Source organism: Lissotriton helveticus, chromosome 5_1 (assembly GCF_964261635.1).
Source record: "Lissotriton helveticus chromosome 5_1, aLisHel1.1, whole genome shotgun sequence".
NCBI classification, from domain to species: Eukaryota; Metazoa; Chordata; class Amphibia; order Caudata; family Salamandridae; genus Lissotriton; species Lissotriton helveticus.
Genome location: NC_136065.1, coordinates 1,673,509,265 through 1,673,533,832, shown reverse-complemented (window position 1 = coordinate 1,673,533,832; position 24,568 = coordinate 1,673,509,265). Strand labels below are relative to the sequence as shown.

General features: G+C 46.6%; 1 protein-coding gene across 1 annotated transcript in view; it reads left to right on the top strand.

The window, feature by feature from the left end:
• The window catches only part of CIROP (ciliated left-right organizer metallopeptidase), a 451,682-nt gene that overhangs the window by 251,787 nt on the left and 175,327 nt on the right, over window positions 1–24,568 (top strand). The window contains 4 exon segments of the mRNA XM_078640610.1: window positions 1,984–2,133; window positions 2,725–2,850; window positions 5,771–5,855; window positions 8,172–8,311. Of these exon segments, the coding sequence (XP_078496736.1) occupies window positions 1,984–2,133; window positions 2,725–2,850; window positions 5,771–5,855; window positions 8,172–8,311 (501 nt within the window).

Below are 24,568 nucleotides of genomic sequence, written 5' to 3'. Positions count from 1 at the left end.
GTGTAGAAAAAACTGATGTCTAGAAAATGTCAAAGCTTCAGGAAAGACTTGCTGCTTGATGGGCGATGCTCTCCATCTGATGTCAGTAGACTAAGGGGCTGGTTGCGAAATTGGTAATTTCTTGAGGTCAGAGCCTTTGGACAAACAGACTCTTCAGCTCTGGGTAGCTTAGTGGAACTAAATCTGCTTTAGAAGGGTACTTCAGTTGTGAGTCCGGTTCCATCATCTGGGAGCTGATAATTGGTAAAGATTGGATGAGCCTGTTGAGAGTATAGCTTATTTAGTAAATTGTAGTGGTTAACATGGCGCGCATACTGTTTGCAGGCCCTTTAGCACACTCAAGCAGAAAAGAAGGTGAATTAAGACCAACCATACTGCAAGTAGCGTGGGAGTACTTGCAGTGCTCTAATAGAAGGTAAATAACTGGAGATAATGCCACACAAGGCTTTTTGAATTCAGCACTTTTCAAGTCAATGCAATATTTCACAACTGACTGTCCAAGGCTTTCATGGGTGAAGAGATTGGGTCTGAGCCAAAGATGAGTAGACTCTCTCTTTGGTCTCCAGGTTTTTTTTCTGGCAACCTTATGTAGATTTAACTACATTATTCAATGGAGGGTATTGCTGCTGTAAGAACCAAAGCAATGTTTTGATGTAACAAAGGTGGGCAGATTTTCCTCGACAGTCGGCAGAAGGCAACTTTTGTAAACTTATTGATTTGTAAAACATACTCCAGGTCAGCATGAATGGTAACAAACAAGTACCACATTAGTGGTTGGGAGTCAAGAGCTATATGGGGCCCAATTTAGGCAGTCATTTAAATGTAAGCGAGGAGGATCCAGCAAAGGAATACAAATACCACAGAGGATTAAGAAAATGCTCATCCAGGCAGCACACTTCTGTAGATCCTGCTGACAGAAGAAGTGGAAGATGACAATTTCACCTTCCTTACTTGATACAGAAGGGAGTGAATTTTCTGAGCGTGGATCTCATGATGTGAAAATAGAAGGATCCCTTTGGGTAGATTTATAAACAGGGGGGAACCAGTCTGCATGATCTCATGATGCCCATGGATTCATGATGGTAGCATGATCCATGCTGTCAGAGGTGGCAGAGATGTGTCGCAAGATCGAGGCACATGCCCGAGCCTGGGCCAGCCACACATAACCCTTCCCAAATGTTCACATGTTTTGTTTCAGTCCCAGACAAGGTTGGTAATATTGTAGGAAGTTGTGTTGCATGATATACAAAGCAACCTCTCTTTCCAGAGCTTAATTGAAGTATGGTTCATTCTGGAGTTAGGTTTCTACTGCTTGGCTTGTGAGTGATTTTAGAGTTCTGCTACCTTAGATTTATTTGAGAGGGATGACCACCTGGAGACTGGGCATCATGGAGTTGTCAGGAGTTCATGGGCTTTTGTCGTCTTTGGAGAGCACTGCCTTTCAGCATCAACACATGGAGGCCCTCCTCAGCTTTGGTGGATTAGCACTCTGGCAGTTGAGGGGTGGCAGTAATTTTGAGGGCTTGGTTTACCACTATTTTAAACTTAACAGGGTAGTAAATTATATGCATCAGGAAGGCAGAATAATGCTGCAGAGTGCTTGTATGAAGGCATCACGGTAGATACTTATAAGGTTGTGATTACTTGGATCCTTCAGCACTTTGCGCAATGGAGAACAAATCCTTCTTCTGAAAACGTTCAACTCTTGGCTCTTCACTAAATAATCTCAAGTTTCATTTTTCATCACTCCGTCTTAAATTGATCTGCTAGTAACAAGAGGCTCTTATGTGGTATATATTGCCCTACTGCTGGGACAACAGCAGTACAAGTTGGATTGCAACAATGCTTGTTGGCCTAAGATTCCGGGGTTTTAAATCACTTAGAACAGTAGGTCAACGCTGTGGTTACAGGCATAAGTGGGCACCTGAATAACTGAGTATCTGGATTTGAGGGGCACTTACCTTTCCTTTCTCTCATCTCTAGATTCCAGACGAGCACCTGGAAGGGTACGCTATCTGGCCGGAGTATGGAGATGTTCCCAAAGAGGTGATGAGGGAGGATGGGGTTGGTATGACCGGAGCAGACTTCATCCTCTACGTAAAGGTGGCAAGCACAAACAAATGTTACAGTGAGGTAAGGGCAGCGGGCAAAGCAAACACAATGCCAATAAGGAAACTACAGATGGTTCTAGGGAGAAAAGCAAGCCCTGTGCCATGGGGGAAAGTAGAAGTGTGCCGTGAGGCAAAGACAATCTACTGCCGCTTTGAAACCATAGATTGTGTCAGGGAGCAAAGCACATCTAGTGCAGAGTTCCAGTAACATATACCATGCCATTAAAGAGGCAGATGTCGAGCCCAGCTGGGAACACAAGGTACCAGTGGGAAAATCAAATGCAATGTTCAGGAGGAAACCTAGAGTATGCAGTGGGAACGCTGAGACAGATCTAGTGCCAAGGGAGAAACAAAGATCATGTTACGGAGCAGAGTAAATCTAGTGGAAAGGGGGTAGCATATAACATGCCATTGGTCAAACCAAAACAAGTGAATTGAATAAAGAATAAACTGTGCTATAAGATAAATTATACACAGTGCTATCAAATTCATTGCAATGAGCCATACCAAATTTGTTGCTATGTTTGAACCAAATCTCGTGTTGTAGGTTTGTACAGTGAACGACATACCTATGGTCAGCATCTTTCTCCTTTTATCCCCCATCTCCTTACAGCCATCTGTCATTGCCTATGCCTCTTACTGCCAACTGGACCATATGGGACGGCCTGTGGCAGGTGCCATCATCTTCTGCCAAGCTCATCTCGGGAAGGCCGTAAGCCGCCATGAAGATGTAGTGCAGGTAAGTGAGCTCCCCTGTACGAACATGTCCTCTACCCTACGAGAGAGGGCAGTTATGGTATGCCTGCTACTGCCAGGTCAAACGAATAAGACTTTACCAACCTAAATAGATTTATACTCTGAGAAAATCACCTAGTCCAGACTGCTAGCTTCAGCAACTTTCTCCATGCTGGCCATATTAATGAGTTAGCCAGCATAACATTCTTCTCCAATTCTCTTTCCTTGGATAAGGAAATTTGACTTCAGGAAGTTATTCTAGGTCTAGGACTCAGTGTAGGGGTCCCATACATAAGAACTATTTTTATGAATAGCTTTCTTCTTCAAGTATGGTATCCTTTGCAGGTTCACAACCATTGAATATAAGTCCCTGCTCCCTATTTACAGCCTGTGTACTATGCTTAAATTGTCACTTTTTAGCACTCTGGCCATGCCTCCGTAAGCTACTGTAGAACATAATAAATTGCTGATTACTGGGATGCTGAAATGTTGAATCGACAAACCCACAGCCCACATTTTCCCACACATCTAATTACCATTCAATCAATCAATCAATCAAGTCAAGTCAAGTCAAGTCAAAACAAGCTTTATTCGGTTAAAATTTTAAAACCATCAAAGCACAGTACAACACAAAATTCATGGCATTAAAATTCACTACATACGTAAGATGAATTTAATTAACAGTATACAAGTATACATTTTTTGCAATTAATGCAAAAGACCATTTAAATTAACTTAGCCCCACGAAAATAATACTTGAAGTTCAAATAAATAATTAAAAAAGAGAAGTTGTCACCCATTGAGTATACTTACTAAAATTCCCTAATAATATAATAAAATTTCATATCAATAAAAAAAAAATCTTATTCATAAAGTCACTACATATACAGAGGTGGGAAATTCATATCACAATAACTACATCTTGTTTCTTTGTCTAATTTCCCCCGTGATATAGTTAGCCACTCCAAAACATACCAACGGGGACCTCAGGCATTGCAAGTATATCAGGGCTGGCCTAACCTGTTCAAAGTTACAGCCCTTTAACAATGGCAGTATGAATTGCTTGCGTATTGAGACATAAAAATCGCAAAAGAAAATCATATGTTAGGTGTTCTGCACTGAAAAATTATCACAGGGGCAGGTCCCAAGAACCCCCTCCTTCGAGAATCCTTTTGGAAAAGATAGTAGCCATGGGAGCATATTATACTTGAATCTTGTCAATACAAACAAATGGAATGGCTTGTTTATATACGTCAAGTATGGCTGGATTCCTCTTCCTATACTCAGTGTTACAAAGCTCCTGACTGAAGGTTTGACCAGCTCCCCTTCTTCCCTCATTAACATGGACCTGCTTAGAAACTGAGATTTTATGGCTTTAATGGCTACCTTGCTCAGTGCCCTCGGGTTTGTAAACAGGTCGGGACTGCCCAAGATATCCATTTGTGTTTTAATATATCTGAGCCATGGAATATCAAGGGCTCTATCTAGGGGCATACAGTCCTGGATTATCGATTGATTTAGGTTAGGCGATTGCTGCGCCCAGATTCTTAGCCAGCCTAATAATGGGGCAAGAGCAATCTGATCTTGAATGTAGCCAACACCCACGTCCTCATGTGTGTTAAAATTAGCAGCAGATGCTGGGAGCGACAGCAATTTTCGTAAAAAAATATTTTCTGCTACTTGTATTTCACTAGCATCTGTGTAGCCCCATACCTCACTCCCTTATAACACCATGGGGACACACTTTGCATTATATATTTTCATAAGGGCTGGGAGTGGCTTTGAACCTATCCGCTTAGCGAAACCCAAGACAGCCCCCGTGGACCTAGCTAGGTTGTTCTTTTTTAAAGTACGCTGCGTCACCCATGACCTTCTTTCATCAAATACTATCCCTAAGTATGGGAAGGTTGGTACTTTAGTCAGTTCCAAACCTTTGCAGAAAAATCTTGCCTTTTTCACCCTCTTCCCACCTATCGTCATTGAGTGTGACTTCTTAAAATTAGTTATTAGATCAAGAGAGTCCATAAAACTGATAAAACGATCTAAAAGCAATTGCAACCCTCTTGCCGTTCTAGCCACCAACACTGCATCGTCTGCGTATAACAGTGCTGGGATCTTTTTTGGACCTACCCTTGGGATATCTTCGCAAGATGTTATTAATGCATCGCCCAAGTTATTTATATAGAGTGAAAACAGCAGAGGGGCAAGGATACATCCTTGCCTTACTCCACATTTAACAGGTCACGCTTCAGTTAAACTCCCATTTTCATTATAACGGACCGCAGCAGTGTTGTTCTGATGGATATCAGCCAGGAAGGATACTAGTGGGTTCCAGCCCAATGTCGGAAAGAGAGGCCCATAAATTTTGCCTATTTACAAGGTCGAAAGCAGTGGATACATCCATAAAAGCTAAATGGATATCCCCCTGCTTTGCGACTGTGTACTTTCCTATGACCAAATGTAAGTTCAGGAATTGGCCCACCGTACTTTTCCCCTGTCTGAAACCATGCTGCAAATCAGAAATAATGGATTTTTTGTCCAGCCATTCTGTCAATCACGCTAGTACAACTTTTCCGATTAACTTTGCGGCAGAGTCCAAGAGTGAGATTGGCCTATAGCAGGCCAGATCTTCTCTCGAACCCTTTTTATATATGGGCACTATAACTGCTTTGCCCCAAGTCGCTGGAAAACCGGCCTTGGTGGCAGCGTTAAAAACACAAGTTAAAATCTTTGGCCACACACTTGGATCAGCCCTACCCAAAATGTGTTCCTGTCCGGATGGTCTCTAGCAGCTCTCCCTCAGGTGTGGTCTTGCCCTGATGGTGTCTTTCTACTTCCAAAGTATGATCTTGTCCTGATAGTCTTTGCCTGCTCCCTCTTGGGTGTAGATTTGTTCTGATATATTTGTTTCGGCTCTCCCTCAGGTCACCCTACATGAACTGCTCCACGCCCTTGGATTCTCCCGCAGCCTCTTTGAGAAGTGGAAAGATTGTACCTATGCCCCGGCAAGTAAGAGTATGGGATAGTTGAAAATATTTTTGGCTCCATAATCGGTCAAAACATCTTTAGGGGAAAAACCATAAGTAACATTTGTGCTGGTAAAAACATCTTTTCATTTTGAATATTGCGTAACACTGTAAAGCTATGTTGTTTAATATGTGTACTGACATTCAGACAATTTTAGAAACATAGGCTGAGATTTACCAATGCTTCACACAATGTTTGATTCACTTTTGTCATGCAAACTGGGCACAGAGTGTTGGTCTGGGATTAGCTATCCAGCTAGAAAGTATCACAAAGTAACTCAAAATTGTGCTATGCACTACTTTGCACTGCCTTGCCTCAAGGAGGCATTCTATGGGTTTTACATGGACATTCCTATGCAACCACTCATGGGTTTTGACGCCAATCCATATCTAGTAAAATTCATCATCAGGGATTTGCACCAAACCCTTACGCCTCCTCAGGTAAGGCACAACGAGGAGACTTTTTTTTTATTTTTCCTTATTTTCAAACTTTGCACAGCACAGATACAATTGGAAAAAGTTATTAAAGGATAGTCTAGAACAGACCCTTCAAGTTCAAAACCTATTCTTGAGAGAATGCACAAACTCTTGCACCATGACACAAGGGTTTGTGCATTCGTGCATAGAAGGCAAAACTGCACCAGCGTTGAGAAAGAGAAAAAATGCACCATATCTTGATAGATGTGGTGCATTTTTTCTCTTTCCCTTTGATATACCTTGGTTGCAGCACTTCCTTGCATCAAATATTAGTAAAACAGAACCCTTCTTTTTATGCGAGCTATCAACATTCTACAATGCCTCAAAAATCTCTGCCAGGTAATGGAACTAATAATTGGTTTCTTTGTTTTAAAAGGACTATTTTTAACGGTATTGTATTCAGTAAAGTTTTAGTTAAAAAAGTGAGTGGCGGTAGAGAATAGGGCAAAGGTGTTTGGGGGCAGGGTGGTCCCACCAAGAGTGGCAGAAGTGGGTTGTCATGAGAGCTACTCGATGTCACTCATTTTTGCATACTGTGTGTGCTGTCTTTTTTGTCAGTTGTATCTATAAAATTAAGTGCTACTGACCTTTTATCAATAGTCTTAATCTTTCCAGAAAGGAATTTGAAATTTTGTCTTAAAACAATAGTGATGAATGTGTTGTAAAATATGTCTTATCTTAAGCAGTGAAGTTTGTTTAAATAGATTTTCTATATTATCTATTTTCTTTGTGATGTGCTTTTCATAAGCATATTTACAATATAAGGGGCATATGTACGACCCCATTTTGCATGCGCAAACGGGTTTGCGACCCGTTTGCGCATGCAAAATGTGAAAGGGCTATGTACAAATCCTAAATAGAGAGTCGCAATTTATTTGCAACTTGCTATTTAGGAATTGCGAGTCGCTATTAGGAAGCTAATAGCGACCGCAACCCTATGTATGAATGTTTTGCAATTGCAATTGCGGTCGCAAAACACTCGCAAATTAGGGTGGTAATGCAGTCACAAATTGAAAGGGATCCAAGGGATCCCTTCCACTTTGTTACTGTCTCTAAAAATATTTTTTAAAGGGCGGGTAGTGGTCCCAGGCACCACTATCTGCCCTCAAAAAATGAAACGAAAACGTATAATTTTTATTTTTTAAATGCATCCCGTTTTCCTTTTTAGGAAAACGGGCTACATTTAGAAAAAACTTTATTGAAAGGCAATCTCAGACATGGAGGTCTGCTGAGCCCAGCAGGCCACCATCCCTGGGAGGGCCAGCCATTCCCAATGGGGTCGCAAATTGCGACAGGCTCATTAATATTCATGAGCCTCACAATTTGCGACCCCATTTGGAATTGCAAACAGTGTTAAACACACTGTTATACATAGCAAATAGTGCCTCGCAAATTGCGAGTCGGAAATGCGATGCAATTTGCGAGGTGCTATTGTTAGGCCCTTAATCACTTCATATGATGAGTTAAAGAGCATTTGCTTTTGAATGTGGGTACAATTAGCAGAAAAGACCTTCCTTAATTTTAGAGTCGTCTTATTCTCGTTCAATACCGTTAAGTAGGCTTAAAAGTAAAGCATTGAGCAACGATCTAGCCACCCAAAGGATCACTTACATAAAGTTTAGTATCTGCTTATATATTAATGCTATATATTAAGACATGTATCCATGTTGGTTGATCTGGCTGTCTTTTTTCACATGTTATACATTGCTTTTACTCACTTCCTCCAGTTCACTTGCCCATTCCCTTTACTCTCTTTGCCTCCTTCCTTGTCCAACTGCAGTGAGGTATGCATTCACTACTGTATTCTTTTATGTGCCTTTAGTTGGTGTAAACTGTTCATCTCGTGCAAGAGTGACAAACACAGATGAAAACGGCCAGATCCGGATTTTCACCCCAGCAGTGATGGAAAAAATGAGGGCACATCTCGGTGGAGGGCATACTGGAGCTCCACTTGAAAACCAGGTGAGAAACACAACTGCTGAGTCTTTTTCAGAACCAAGTAGAAACTGTGAATGCCACCAAAAACAAGCACTGGCAATGCCAGTAGATCTGGCTTTGAAGGAATGTTGCATGACAAGGGTATGCCCTGACCTGGGTTATGCTACACTGAATTCAAGCTAGCCTGTCTGATAAGGTGTGATGCTCCGAAACCGGTCCCAGGATGCTTGTTTCCGGTCCAGGGAGGAACTGGCTTGGCGGTTCGGGCTGGAATGTTCCAATGAGGAGCAGGATCAAGACTAATTTGCATATGGCTGGGTCTAAACTGGGGTGGCATGGTGAGCAAAAGAACGATGGATTTGTTGTGGGATTTGCCCTACATCCCGAGGACCTAACTGATAAGTCCGTACTGGTGGTTTGACCTCCCGCTCCCCCACTGACTGGGTTTCCTCCTTGCAGAGGAGCTAATGCCACTCATCCAGCCTATCAGTGCTGAGCCCTGAGGGGTACTCGGGATAGGTCGAATTGGGATGGTAGTAACAGGTTCCTCAGCTGGGGAAATGATCTGGGTATCCGACAGAGGCAAGGTGTTTAACCCCTTCCGTGCGCTGGGAATTCCCGCGCTGTGCGGGCGTTTTTATTAGTGGGCGGGAATTCGGACGGCCAGGGGCCGTCCTGCGCACACGCCCACCGTGACCCGTGACGGCCATCACGAGCATGGAAGAGGTTAATGCAATTGGCATGGGGGTCTGAGCACAAGATAGAACAGTAGTTTCGGCATAACTTTGGGGTGTACAGACCTCTGTTGAGGGTTCAGCAACAGTTCCTGTCTCAGCTGATGCAGTGGAGCCTGGTGGACCAGCTGCCACATTATATGGAGATGGTCTTGTGTCAAGGAACTCATCTATCAAGGCGTGTTCCTCCTGACTCCTTGTTTTTGTTCTTTCGTTTTTACTTCTCTTCACCTTCTAGCAGGGGATAAGCCCCAACAGTAATGATGAAATCCTCTTTCTCCTTTCTCTGTCTTTTCTCGTCCTGCGCGCTTCTCCATCAATGGGCCTTACACCGGATTTTTTATTTAAATTCTTTTCTTTTTTTGTATGCCATCTGTTCCCAAAGATTCAGGGCTTAAAATTGTGTGGTTTTAAGTTGTATATTCTTCTTCTCAAATTCTCTTTCGATGGATGTAGAATGTTCCAATCAATGGAAATCGAAATTCCCCATCCTTGGACATATATTCATGTCACTGGGTAAGACACATGTGCATGTGTAACCCTTTCTTTGCTGTCATTTCTCTAGCTGGAGTACCATCAGGAGGAAACTTCTCTTCCTTATTCATGTCTTTCTCCTCCATCAACAAGGGATTCCCCATTTTTACAAAGTCAAAGCCACTCCCTGTTTTAATCTGTCACTAATTCCATGCTGACAATCAATCAATCAATCGAGAGTTGTGAAGCGCGCGACTCACCCGTGAGAGTCTCAAGGAGTTGGGGGCAGGTGGGGTGCACCGCCGACTTACCAGAAAAGCCAGGTCTTGAGGCTCTTGCTGAAGATGTGCAAAGTAGGGGAGCGTCTGATGTTGACCGGGAGCTCGTTCCAGGCTTTGGCTGCGACGTAGGAGAAGGCTCTTCCACCTGCTCTGGTTCTGTGGATGCGCAGGGTTTCTGCTAGGGCGAGGTCGGCAGAGCGGAGGTTTCTTTTGGGTACGTGGAAGGAGACTCTTTTGTTGAGGTATTTGGGTCTAATGTTGTGGAGAGATCCGTCTGCCAATACCAGGGCATCCCTGTCAAAAGTCAGCATTTCACAGCGCAGCTACAGTATCTGACAGCCAATCCCTGCATGGCTCCCTGAAAATACAACCCTCCAATACCACCAGACAGCTTCTGAATCACTTTACAATGTTTTTGTTTACCTGCTTCGATTACAAAAAAAGTGTCTTCAATAGTAAGAATGCTACTTTCTTCCATACAATAGTGAGCCCTCGACCTGCGAAAGTCACAATGCTCAGTGTATCCACTCGCTGTGCACTACAGAAAGAACCACCACCAGGCTTGGTTAATACACTCATGCAAGAAAGATCACGTCTCTATTTTGGTGAAACTGATAGCACATCACAGTACACCTCACTTAACAGGCAAGTTCAATGTTTTAATTTGAAGTACCTCTCTTCAGAAATCCAAGCCACATAGTAATTGCTTTTGAAATTATTCCACTGCATTCCATCACTATACACCTAAAATTCCCAACATGCACTGCTTGACAACTACTTAATTTTCGCATTTCAAATGTTTTAGCAATGGGTTTCTCTATTCGACAATGGTTTTCACCCAGTCCAATTCGGGACCCTCACTCTAGTTGGGGTAAGTGAGTTACAAACATAAGATAACCCCTGCTGACCGCTTTAGGAGCTTGGCACATAGCTGTCAGGCTTCTCCCAGAGGAAATGTGTAAAAAAAAAAAAAACACACACACACATACATCCCCCCAACTCCCTACCTCCCCCCACCCCCACCCCACCCTAGGAAAATAGACAATATTTATCCAAATGAACCAAAACAGCAAAAATCCAAACTATACAAGTCAAGATACGAATTTTGACTTTTAAGAATTAAGTTCAGTTATTACAAATCAAGGGTTGCGCTTGATCAGGACAAACTACTTTAGAAGCATCAGAAATCAAAGAAGATGCGAGGCACGGAGGAGGTCGGTTCCTTACTGTTAGGCAGGAGAGGAGACGCAATGGTTTATTACTGTTGCAGGGGATGTAATGCGTCGATTTCGGCATGAGGCCTATATTCCTTACTGCAGCGAAGTGGCAGTGAAGTAATTGGCGCCTAGGGATGATGCATCCAAAGTCAAGTCTGGCTGTGTCGATTTCCCAGCGATGAAGCAGGCGCTGCGTTGGAGTTAGTGCAGTGTGTCACGAACTTCAGTGATGCGGTGTACAAAACTCAGGCAGCAGCATTTCTTCTGACATGCTGCGACAGAAAGCTGCAGCCTCCGTTGGAAGGTGGGATCGTTGCGTCAACTAGAGGCCACGCTCCGGTGCCGGCAGCGGCGATGCGTCGAGTTTTGCCACGATGCGCCAGTTAGGAATGACGTTGGAATTCGATGACCCTTAGACTTCTTAACAGGAGGCAAGCTTAACTCAAGCCCTTGGAGAACCTCAGAAAGAAGGATATAGGAATCAAAGTCCAGTCCTGTCACTCCCAGGATAGAGCGATACCAAAGGGGATGATGGACGGAGAGCTGGAGCAAATCAAACACTCACCCTAGTCAACTGATCTGGGTTTAATCCATCATCATTCTTTAGCTCACTCCACAACATCAGTTCAGACATGGCCATATGCAAATCAGTCTGACCCTGTGCCTCAGGGGAACAGTCCAGCCCAAACTGCCAAGCCATGTCTTCCCTGGACCGGAAACAAGCATCCTGGGACTGGTTTCTGGCTAATCAGCCGTCATCAGCCAGGCTAGCTTGAATCCAGTGGCAGAGTGAGCAAGGGACCCACGTCTGGGCATACCCTGCCAACTTAGGGCAAACAAAGCGATGGACGGAGCGATGCGATGGACGGAGCGCTGGACCAAATCAAAAACTCACCCCCAGTCAACTGATCTGGGTTTAATCCATCATCATTCTTTAGCTCACTCCACCACCCCAGTTCAGACATGGCCATATGCAAATCAGTCTGACCCTGTGCCTCATGGGAACAGTCCAGCCCGAACTGCCAAGCCATATCTTCCCTGGTTCGGAAACAAGCATCCTGGGACCAGTTTCTGGCTATTCAGCCATCATCAGCCAGGCGGACCCACGTCTGGGCATACCCTGCCAACTTAGGGGGAACAAAGCGATATCAAAGGGGGGGATGCAAGGAGCGCTGGAGCAAATCAAACACTCACCCCCAGTCATGATAGAACAACACAGCTCTTCTTACTGGCAGAATGAAAAGACCAGCAGTGTTGGCATGTTCCAGGGCGGTGTTTATTTATTGCTTTTATAAGGCGCACAGCTACCTAAGGGTTTCCCGGCGCCGCCTGAATATACACAAAAGGGGTTGGCAAGTGTTGGACTTGGCCCGTCTGGCAGGTCCACCCCTGAAGTTTTGTGCTTATTATATGTGTCCGGGGGATGGTGATTCCCCTCCTGAGTGTGTGTGTGTGGTGAGAGAGACCTGCCTCCCATAGGAATGCATGGGGGATGTATGTGGCTCTGGCAGTTCCCGATGCGTGGGGCGTGCCGGGCCGTGTTTGGTATGTGTGCGCTCGTGAGGTTGAATGCTACAAGATGACATATGCGGCATGCGTGTGGCTAGAAGGGAAGGGCCCCTTCTAGACCTTGGTGTGTGTGTGCAGTAGGTGTGCTGGCGCGTGATTGGCTGAAGCCGGCTGGGCCTTCCCCCACCAGGCTGGCCCCACCCCCCGGGGGTGCGTCCAGTGTCCCTGGCCTGGCCAGCACCAAGAAATTCCTTATAACCAGTTCCAGCTGGTTCTCTCCCTGCCTGCCCCTTTTGGAGACAAAGGGAGCTCCTGTATAAAAGGAGGGTGGGCCCTTTTCTCTCTCTCTTCTCCTTCCTGCTTGGGACCCTGCCTGGGTCGTGCTGCTGCTTGGGCTCAGGGAAGGGCGTGCCCCCCTGGGCCCTGCTCTGCTCCTGGACTACGGACTCCCTGAACTTCCTATGGCTTCTGCTTTCCATGCCCTAGTCCGTGGGAGCGCTTCCCTGCGGTCCTAGCGCCCTGGGGCGCTTCATCTATGCTCCTAGCGCTCGGGAGCACTCTCTTGCGCCTTGGGGCGCTTCATTCATGCCCTCGCGCTGGGAGCGCTATACCCAACAAGACCGGTGCCCCCCCCCGGCGGCTGCCTCGTGCTACCGAGGCTCTACAACCCCAGCGAGTGCCTACCTCGCGTTATCCCCTCCCTGGCTGCCTTATCGAGGGAGCCGGGCCCTCGTCAATTGCCCCTGTATTCACCGCTGCAGCCCGGGACCCCGCGTGAAGCCCGCCCCCGGGCCGCGCTCTGATAGGCGGCTGGCCCGATGACGTTTCCCCCGGGCCGCGCTCTGATTGGCCGGCGGCCCGGGGAGCTGCACACACAGAAGAGAGAGCCGAGCCATGCAGGGGGCAGCGGGAGCCAACTCCGCGCCCCTGCGTCCCCCCAACAGAAGTGCCGTTCCCCCCCCGGGGCCCCCAGGAGCGAACGGGAGCCCCGGAGAGCGAGGAGAGACCAGCGCGTCTGGCCGCCGACCGGTGAGTGCTGCAGGAGGGGAGGCGGGGCGTCGGAGCACATTGCCGGTGCTCGCCCCTCCCCTCCAGCGCGAGCACGCGTGTGCACAGAGGCCCGCGGGGGGCCCCCAGTGATGCCGGGTCCCCCGAGGGGGACCCCACCTGCCCTCAACTTCCTTCCTGAGCCCACGAGGCTCCATCACGGCCCCTATTGATGCTGGGTCCCCCGAGGGGGATCCCGCCTGGCCATCCCTCGTCCCCTGAGCCCCGAGAGGCTCCACCTGCACTATCTTCCCAGGAGCCCCGAGAGGCTCCATCTAAATTCCCTGGGCCCCGAGGAGGCCCCACCCCGGGCCCATTTGCCCCTGAGCCCCGAGGAGGCTCCAACGTGCCCCGGCCCTGCCTGGGCCCCGAGAGGCCCCACCACGTGTCCCTGGCCCTGCCTGGGCCCCGAGAGGCCCCACCACGTGTCCCTGGCCCTGCCTGGGCCCTGAGAGGCCCCACCATGTTTCCCTGAGCCCCGAGAGGCTCCACCATCGCCCTCCTGTCCCCCTGAGCCTGCAAGGCTCCACCCAAGTCCCCCAGCGGCCCAGCACTTCGTGGGCCGCTGCCACGTTTAGGTCTGCCCGGGCCCTTTCAGGCCACTTTGGACACCGAGACTCTAAGGCGCCCCCTTCCCCAGGACGGTCATCTGGCCTAGGGGGTGCTACTGCCTAATATCCATGTGATGCTGAGAATTATTATGTGTTGCCCTGCTGATGGGGGCCTCTGTTGTGTTATGTACCTTGCCTCATGTATGTCCATGCTGGTTAGAGTGAGTTCTAGTGCTAGTCCTATGAGACCCCGGGGCGTGACGTATTCTAATGCTAAGCTCCTGGTAATTATGTGTTCTAGTCCTAGTCCGAGGAAGCTCCCAGTGTTATATGTTCTAAATGCCAGTTCCATCAGATGTGTACCACTGGCAGTGGTCCCTTGGCCCTGCCCTGTACCTTTTCCCTGGTAACCCCTGCCGTGCCTTGAGCACCTTGTAAAGTGTATGTTCCTATGTGTCCTGTCTAATACAAAGACTATTTTCATATATACTTCGTGTGGAGTTCCTTTTGTGGGAGGCCTGGGATGTTGCTGTTGGTGGGTGCGTGCGCAAATGCTTCACACATGTCCTCCGAGATAGGCCTGACTGCCCGCGCCGCGTTACCTAGAGGGCGAGCAGGGGTCGACTTTAAATAGGAGTGGCGGTCTCTGACTGGCTGTGGCGCAAGCCCTGGCCGGCCGGGGGTCCCATTTCCTACAGCAAGACCTATTGATTGAATAGCCAGTAAAGTCTATTCCCTGTAGGGAGAGGCACCAACTCAACAGTTTAGGATTCTCACCCCTCATCTGCATTACTCATCTGAGGGGCCTGTAGTCTGTCTGAACTCAGAAGTGGGTCCCAAACAAGTAGGGTCTAAGCTTCTTCAGCGCCTAGACCACAGCAAAAGTTTCCATTTCTATTATGCTCCTCCTCTGTTTCCTGAGAACTAACCTCCAACTAATGAAGGCTATAGGTTGATCTAGGCCCTCTTCATTTAGCTATGAAAGCACAGCTCCCACACCAAGCTCTCAGGCATCAGTCTGCAACACACATTCTTTGGAGAAGTCATGAGCACAGACGCCAAGCACATGGGCTCTTTCAGGGTATCAAAAGCGGTCTGGCACTCCTCTGTCCAGATCACCTGATGGGCTGCTTTTTGTAAGTCAGCTCTGTCAAGGGGGCAACAATGGTGCCATACCCCTTGACAAATCTCCTTCAATATTCGGTGAGACCTAAAAAGGTTCTCACCTCTGCCTGGGCTTTGGGGGGTGGGGGTGCCCAAACCAGAATGGTATCAACCTTTGGCTGTTGGGGCTGCACCTTGCCGCTCCCTAACTGGTATCCCAAGTACACCACAGACCCATACCCTGTCTGGCACTTACTGCCTTGATAGTGAGACCTGCGCTCTGCAGGGCCTTCAACACCACCTAAAGATGGTACAAATGGTCCTCCCAACTGGAGCTGAACACAGCAGTGTCGTCAAGGTAGGCGGCACTGACGTTTCCCAACCCAGCCAGGAACTGTTTGACCAACCTCTGGAAGGTGGCAGGGGCGTTCTTCAACCAAAAAAGCATGACAAGCAACTGGTAATGCCATTCTGGCGTTGATAACGCTGACCTTTCTTGAGCCCCCTCAGTCAAGGCAATCTGCCAGTACCCAAACTTTAGATCAAATGTGCTGAGGAACTTGGAAGCTCCAAGCTGATCAATTAGCTCATCAGCTAGGGGGAACGGAGTGCATGTCCATCTTGTTGATGGTATTGAGCCCACGGTAGTCAACACGGACCCGCAATTTAGGTGTACATCAAGTGGAGCAGCCTTGGGGATCAGTACCACTGGGCTGGACCAAGTACTGTTGGAGGGCTCAATCACCTATAACTCCAGCATCTTAGAGACCTCCACCTTGATGCTGTTTCTCACTCTCTCAGGTGACCTGTACTTAACAGGTAGGATGTCCCCAATGTCAATATCGTGGGTGCACTATTAGGTGACTCTAGGGATGAGTGAGGAAAGAGAGCCAAACTGTCCCAGCAACTGGCAACAGTCTCTTGCTGTTCAGAGGATCAGACACTCTACTGACCCATACTTCTCTTTGGAGGAGGCTAGGAGGTTGGGGAGAGGTTCACTCTCCTCTTCCATCCTATCATCTATGACCAAGAGCATTGTCAACTCAGACCTCTCAAAATGTGGTTTGAGGCAGTTCACATGTAGGACCCTCACAGGGTTCCAAGGAGTCTGCATTTCCACCAGGTAGGTTGAATCACTCTTGTGCTCCTTCATCTCAAATGGCTCAGACCAGTGGTATTGCAGAGCACTGACCTCTACTGGTGCCACACTTTCTGGCCAGGCTGAAACTCAACCAGAGTGGTATTTTGCTCATACCAGCGTTCATGTCCTGACTAGCTTCCATATTCTCCTGGGTGAGTTTTCTGAAGCGGCTGTCTGGTTCCGGAAGGCCAGCATGTAACTGAATACATCCCGGGGGGGTCTTCCTAGGATCTTGCTCCCAGACCTCTTTTACCAGACTGAGAGGTCCTCTCACAGGGTGACCATCCAGAAGTTGAAAAGGGCTGAAGCCAACCCAATTCTGTGGTACCACCCTGTAGGCGAACAGAAGGTATGTTAAGAGGACGTCTCACTTACACCTCCTGGGTTCTGAGAGACCCATAATCATGCCCATCAGGATATGGCTGAACCTTTCAACCAACCCATTGCTCTGGGGTGAGAGTGGTGGTGAACTTGTAGGAAATATCACATGCCTTCCACATGGCCTTCATGTCAGAGACATGAAGTTGGTACCCCAGTCAGATAGCACCTCCTTGGGGAAGCACGCATGGTTAAAGATCCCCATCAGTACCCTGGCCATGGTGGGCGCAGTCATCGTCCTCAGAGGGATAGCCTCCGGGTAATGGGTGGCATGGTCTACCAAGACCAGGATGAACCTGTTGCCCCTGGCCGTCTTGAGATCCAGAGGTCCCTCAATGTCAATGCCTAACTGCTCAAAAGGGGTGCTCGCGACAGGAAATGGTTGGACAGAAGCCTTGTGCCTCTTCCCAGAATTGCCACTTGCCTGGCAGGTGTGACAGGACCTGCAGAACACATCTGAAGGCTTCCTCACTGGAGGCCAATAAAAGTGGGTGACAACCTTGTCAAAGGTCTAGTCCTGCCCCAAGTGACCTGCCAGAGGCACATCATGTGCCAAACCCAGTAGTAAGGCTCTGAAGCACTGGGGTACCACTAGCACACACGCTGCCCCAGGATCAGCAACCTTAGGCTTGCTATACAGAAGATCATTCTCCCAATAGATCAGGCGAGATCCTGAGGCGTTACCAGCTGCCTGGTCCTCTGCCTGCTTCCGAAGACCCACAAGAGTGGGGCACTCTTTCTGCGCTGCACAGAATTCCTCCCTGGTGGTGCCTTTTTCCTGCTGCCAATGGGTCAGCTCAGGCAGGTCCCCCAGTTCACCTACATATTCCCTCTAGGTTCCGGGGCATCACCCTCCAGCTCTGCCTTTTCACAGATCATGAAATTTCAGGAGCAGGTTTCCCACGCCCCCTGCCCCTTCTCTTCCTGGTAGGCACTTGGGCCACTGTTTCAGTCTCCAGGTCCTTCTGATGACCCTCTCTGGCTGCCATGGACTGAGTGGTCCAGCACACCCATTCTGGCAATCCCAACATCTTCAAGTGCGACCTGAGCTCCACCTCCTTCCAGGTGGTATGCTCCAGGTTGGTGCCCGGTAGACAATCAACAGGCATGGATCCAGTCCCAGAATGATAATGCAAGGAATCTCCATGAACTACAGTGAGAGCAACACAGGAATGGGGAGAGGTTGAGGTAATGTGTTGGGGACCAGCATCAGTGCCCTAAAGAAGGTTACCCCATGTCACTTTTGCAGCAGGGTGGGGCATTGGATGCAGTGGTGTCATTACAATCCGGCCCTTAAAATAGTCCCACTGATGCACTGCTGCGTGCTGCTGTTGTAATGCTTCAAAAATGAATTCAAAGTATGTCTTTTTTTTTCAAAATACTCCTTTTGTTATTATTGGTATACATTCCCACTCCTATTCATATTATGGAGCCAAAATGATTCCAAATTATAAATCGAGTGCACATCTTGTGATTAAATTAATCAGAACAATATTCATTGGATTATGAATTCCTGATGCATTGCGGCCTGGATATCCTTCATCATTGGGTGAAATGAATAAGACCTAGCTTCAAATGCTGAAACCAGCAAAAAACTAACCAATCTAAAACAGAAATAAATGACCAAGACATCTATCCCCAGAGGATGGTGAGGGTCTCCATTAAAGGTCTTGCGTTTTGAACAGGAGACTCTCGCACACCAGATATTTAGAAAATAAGAAAGTATACCTTCACTTGGTGGAGCAATTGGGCCAGGATTCACACATACATGTTAAGGTTAGTCAACTGAGCCACATACATGTGCGCTGAAGCTATTGCTTCCATGTTGTAATATCTTCATAGGATCTCACAGAAGCCTTTTGAAACTTAGTTTAAAGCTATCAGTGGTAAAGTAACTTGTATTTTAAAGATTGTGAACTCCTGAAACTATCACCCCAGCGCCTAATGTTGTGGCCCTGCATAGAAATTGATGTGTTTCCAGCTTGGCTCCATAAATAGAAATAACAGTCATTTTCCGGTCAGTTACCTAAAGATACATTAGTCCCAGGACAAAAAACTCAAAAACAACATCTCTGCAAATTATAAAATCGTAATGGTGCAGCTAGGTATTAGGAGTTATTGGTAATGGTAACTATTAAGCAATTATTGATGTGTGGTACAGTAAAACTGGGTTACGGGTAAGTGGTCATATAGTGATTTATCTTCCCAAAAATAACAAGTGGAAGAGCAAGAAATGGCCTTCACCTTCTAATATGTCAAGCTCCTGATGTTATGAAGTTACTGCAAACTTGAGAACATTGCTGTTCAGTCTGTTGTGCTGTGTAGTGTCCCATCTGCTGTGAGCCACAAGAAATATTATATGTGTAGAATCCACATTGCACACTGTGCTATTGTTTGTTGTCATCCTAGGCTGATTGACGGCCCCCTTGGCACTCAAGAAAAGTCCTGAATGCTCAGAGATGTAATCTGTTTTTAATGCATGGTGGGCTCAGGAATCATCTTCCCACTGCATCCCCACATGGACTAGCACACTGTTTTTAGGTCTCACCTAGGCAGCGCGCATGCGCTGCTTAGGAGAGAGACCTAATGCCATTGGCACAACTTTGGCGGCAAAAATGTGCACGCGTTGCATTGCTTGCAGTGGCAACGCGTGCACGTCTGGCGATTTCCTTCCCCGGGAGCGCGCTGCGCCATATGGTGGCGCCAAATGGTCGCACGCTCCCGCAAGGGAATCGCGCAGGCCCCCTACCCCTGCTGCCGCTCTTTTAGTGCGATGACAAAACTCTTGCTTCTCCTCCCACCCCCCACCACAGATCGTGACCTATCTGCCTCGCATCAATAATACACGTGGTTTAGTAACTCTTCCATTGCTCCGTACAACAATAGCACGTCATATCTCATTACTGAGTCTGACGTCAGACTATGAGTCATCATTACATTCAACAGCCGCCTGTCCCAGAACTCTTCCTGCTTCCGGGAGCGCAGAGACCGCTTCATTTTCCAAGTTAAGACTCAGTCTCCTGACTGAACCTGCTCTGTCATGCCTCCTTCACCTCAGACGATCTGCGCTTCAAACACGCAGCATGCCGCAATGTGCCGTGATAATCTTCCGGTACTCGCTCATATGCCACTTTTCCCTCATGCCCGATCCTAGGCTAATTTTCTCAATTTCCGGCGCTCTAACCAGCAGCGCTATGCGATACCCCTCCAACACCCGCTTCATTGCCACCTTTTCCTTCTCCCTTATTTTCAGCTGTCCCCCCTGCTGTAATGTTGTTTCAGCATTCCATTACGCAGCGTCTCTTGACACCATTTCCCATTATGAAAACCGATATCATTACCAAACATTTCTCCCTTAAGTGCCCCCTCACCCTAGCACTAAACTTACCTGGACACAGCTTTATTACAGTCTTGAATAAACAGGCTTCCCACCATACGCCCCTTTGCACTAGGGGAAAAGTTGAATTGGTCATATGAGGTGATATTTTGTGGTTTTACTCCTTTTTATTGATATTTTTATAGCGCACATACACCCACCTACATCCATTGACTGGTGGTGTGCAAAACTTCACAATTGTAAGATGGTTAGAGAATCCGTGCCCAAACTACAACTGTCCCACCCACCCCCTTAGCCCCCATACTACGGTTCCACAGCAGTTAAATAGAGAACAACCGAAGTACTCTAATCAACATTTGGGTCCATTTCAAGGCTGTCCCACCCCCTGGTATCTCCGGGAGACAATCATTTAATAATTTACCCTGGGAGATTAAGTCAAGCAGAGTATCCATAGGTATTTTGGGCAGGTAAGCTCCCTGAACTAATCTGACAAAAACTCTATATAGGGATTCCAGAATTTCTCAAAGTGAGCCTCCCTCCCTTCTAAACCTGCTGATTTTTTTTCTATTCCCATAAGCTCCCACATTTGAGTGAGCCATGCATTGCATACAAGCACTTCCTCCTTCCTCCATGGTGCAGTAATGAATTGTTTAGCAGCACATAGTGCTAGCGTAAGCGCTTTACCTCAGCTCAAGCAGAGAAGAAATGTCAATTTATTATATGCTGGTAACCGCAGAATATCAAGAGAGCTTGTAATAATGGTAGTCAGAATGTCCTCTCAGGTTCGCTGCGCTTAGGGCAGCACCATAGTAGATGTGTTAGTCCCCGTCTGCCCACACCCTCTCCAGCAGTCAGGTGATCTCATGGGGGACCAGGCCTGGACGCAGGACAAGGTATCGTGCCAATATAGAGTGACTTTAGTTAAGGCCTCCATACCTGCACTGCTGGTTGCAGGGATGCACATCCGGTCATGGATGTCGCCCACACTTGTCGTCTGTAAGTGTGCAGTCCAGTTACATCTTCCACCTTCTCTGAGCTGGAGAGGACATCAGGGATGCTGTCCAAAGTAATTTGAAAAGATCAGAAATTAGATGTTTATCATCTGCTTTAGTGATGACCCATTTCTCTAAAGGAGTTAGCTCTTGGTTGACACTGGTTTTGACTGAGGAATGTGTGATCCAATACCAAATTTAGTGGTGATACTGTGCAGAGATGAGACCATAACGGTTAAACACTGGCAGTCAGAGAAGAGCTTTGAGACTAAGGTTTTCTGATTGATGAGTGGAGTTGTGGAAGCTAGTGGTCTAGGAAAGTGTTGTGCTCCTTGACGTGGGGACCATTTGTGATCATACGATGAAAAAGAGGCACAGTGTTGACTTTGAATGGGGCTATGTCGGATGTCAGATAGTTTTCCAAATAGACTCAAAGAGTGATTGGTGTTATGTCGGTGACTGTTATGTTTGACCTGTTGAGGAGGATGCCAGAACCTCATCCCTTCGGGTTGCTGAGTGAACTGTGGCAGAAGGTTACATGTTCATCATGTAAGACGGCGGGTATGGAAGCATCTTAAAGTACAATCAAGGCCTAAGATTCCTGTTGCCAGCACAGATGTAGGAGGATTTTGCGCTTGACTATGTGAAAGTCATGGAAGAAGTGGGAGTAACATATGAAAACCTAATTTTCCTAAGCCAGTGCCCTGAGTGAAAAGTAGATTGACAGTGTTTGGGGTACAAAGAACAATGAAGGTGGGTGACCACCATTTTTATGTTTCGCTTTTTATTGCTTTAGCTCTATGCCACAATATGTTAATACAATATGACAATTGGCGCCCATGTCTGCCAGATCTTTAACATCTCAACGCATCTCAGCCCCCTGGTTTACCACCGAACTCCACGAGATTAGGAGAAATTGCAAGAAAGCCGAACGATTGTGGCGAAAAAATTATGATGCCCTTTTCAAAAATAAGGTTTAAAAATCTTACTAAGACCTATCATAAAGAAATTACACTGTCGAAAAAAGCTTTCTTCGCTAAAAGAATTAACTCAGCATGTAACATCAGTAAGGAAATATTCAAAATCGTTAGGGAATTTACTTCCAACTCTTGCTTCAAACCTCTGAACTATGGGTCAATCAGCTGGCCAGCTTTTTCTACAATAAAATTCTTAACATCCAGGCATCCTTTCCGCTCACCGCCTCTGCCATTGATTTTGGCCCCCTTTCATCGACTATGAATATTCCACAGGACATCCATACTCTGTCAGATTTTCCTCCTCTGTCATTGGAGGTTTCGCTTGATTTGCTTCAAAAACTGAAATCCGGCTCTCCCTCTGACCCTTGCCCCGCTAAAATCCTTTCCAAAATGGCCCATGTTCTCAATCCTCTGATCAATCCTCTTCTTAATGCCTCCTTTTCCGCGGGCGAGGTCCCAAAGGCCTGGAAAAAGGCTTATGTCATTCCTCTTATCAAAAAATCTAATTTGAACCCTCTAGAACACTCAAATTACAGGCCAATATCCCTGCTTCCTGCCCCTGCCAAACTCGCAGAAAAGCATGTGCATTCCACCTTATCAAAATTCTTAGAAGCCCATGACATTCTGCATCAGACGCAGTCTGGTTTTCGCTCCAACCTCAGTACAGAAACAGCACTTCTGGAGGTTACTGAGACTATAAAGGAAGTGACAGATCGCTGAGGAAAGGCAATGCTGGCACTACTCGTGGGTCATAGAAATCAGAATTTAGAGGACTTAAGACGTGCAGTAGGTATCCAGAAGGTAAATATTTTGAAAGCAGTGTCTTTGGTGAAGTGTTGTTTCTAAGGATGTCTTTAAAAATGGAGAACAATTCTACCCTTCATTTGAAGTGTCTAGGTTTGAGTGGATAGCTGGGACGCTTCAGTTGAGATATTAACTTTAAACGTTTTGAAGTGCTGGTTTGTCAAGAGTATCCTAGTGATGTCAAGAATGCAAAATGTTTATTTGCTAAGTGTAGCCTTTATTGTGAGAGGTCTGGTTGGATACGTCCTACGTGGAATTAACATTGCAGACTTTATAAATATATCATGCAATGGCTGAGTAAACCCTTTTATTGAAATTAAAAATGGTAAGGAATTGGGTAATGCCACAAGGTCTCAGAAAACCAGAGTTGCAGGTGACGTGTAATGCACAGAGTGGGCAGAAGCAAGGCACAGGTTTTGGAACTTGAAGGTGGATAGTGGAAGATGTTTAGAAAAAGAGTTTGCGAAAGAACCTGGTGTAAGAATAGTGGCTTTGACGAATGATTGGTCTCTAAAGATGATTCCTTTATCGCTACTATCAGGCACGTTTTAGGATTTTCTGTGAATGCTACAACACTCTCGCCTGTGGAAGCATAGCTTATCCTGGACTACTTACCACACATCAGAGTGCTGATGTTATATGAATTCCATGATGCAATAACTAGGGGGAGTTCTGTTAGAAGTTCTTGGAGGGATAGCTGGTGGGTATCTCTTATGTTTTCACCTATGGCTTTTTTTTCTTTCTTTTGTGCTGAGGTATTTGCCCTATGGATGCGAGAACCCTTAGACAGCAAGTTCAACATGCATGTTTGTGTCCCAGAGGTTAATCTGCTGGATTGCAGGAGGAGACAGTTCTGCAATTATCAGTACACACAAGAAGTGACTGGTGAAAGTGCTTGAATTAATCTGAACCACTGGTAATTGCTCTGAGCACATTCCACTCCACTGTTTCTTATCTTGTCTGTTCCATTAAAAATGTTACCAATGATACCCAAATCATCCTTAGCTCCATTGAAAGAGGGCTAGACCAATTCATACTACAACGCTGTGTCCAATGATTGTAAAGGATAGACATCTAGGGGTTTGTATCAGATGTGTCCCATCATGAAATACCTTATGCCATTTATGTAGTCAGTTCTAGGTATGACATTTGCTGCTGGAGACCATTTTGGCATGAGGTGTTAATGTACAATTAGTTCCTGAAAGAAGTCTTTTACTCCTGGCATTTTTATCCTGGTTCTGTTCTTTCTGAGAGCCACTTAGGTCATAGTCTGCCATTAGATTATAAATGAGAAGTTCATGAAGCATAGGCAAGTGGACATTTGAAAGGCACAGCCGGATGAAGTGTGATCTGCTTAGTACCGGAGCATTGTTAGATGTGCAACTGCAGAGAGATAATGGAGGAAGGTTGTAAAGTTTGTATGGTATTCTTATTCCCCTCTCCCCCATAGTCTTAGGGGATGGAACAAGTTTGATTTTTGAAGCTGATGAGCTGCGATCTAGAAAGAGATTTCATGGCGGCACATGGCGTGCCTAGAGCGTCAGGTACATCTGGGAGAAAAGACAAGCAGGTGCTACAGGAAAGAGGCTAACAGCTGATGCTTTTGCACAGCAGTCTGCATAGGTGAAGCCTATTGGCTCTGCCAATATGTGTTAGATCATTCAACCGAAAATTTACCTGAGGCATGGAAACATGCAGTAAACCTCATAACATAGAGAATGTTTCATGTTATTTA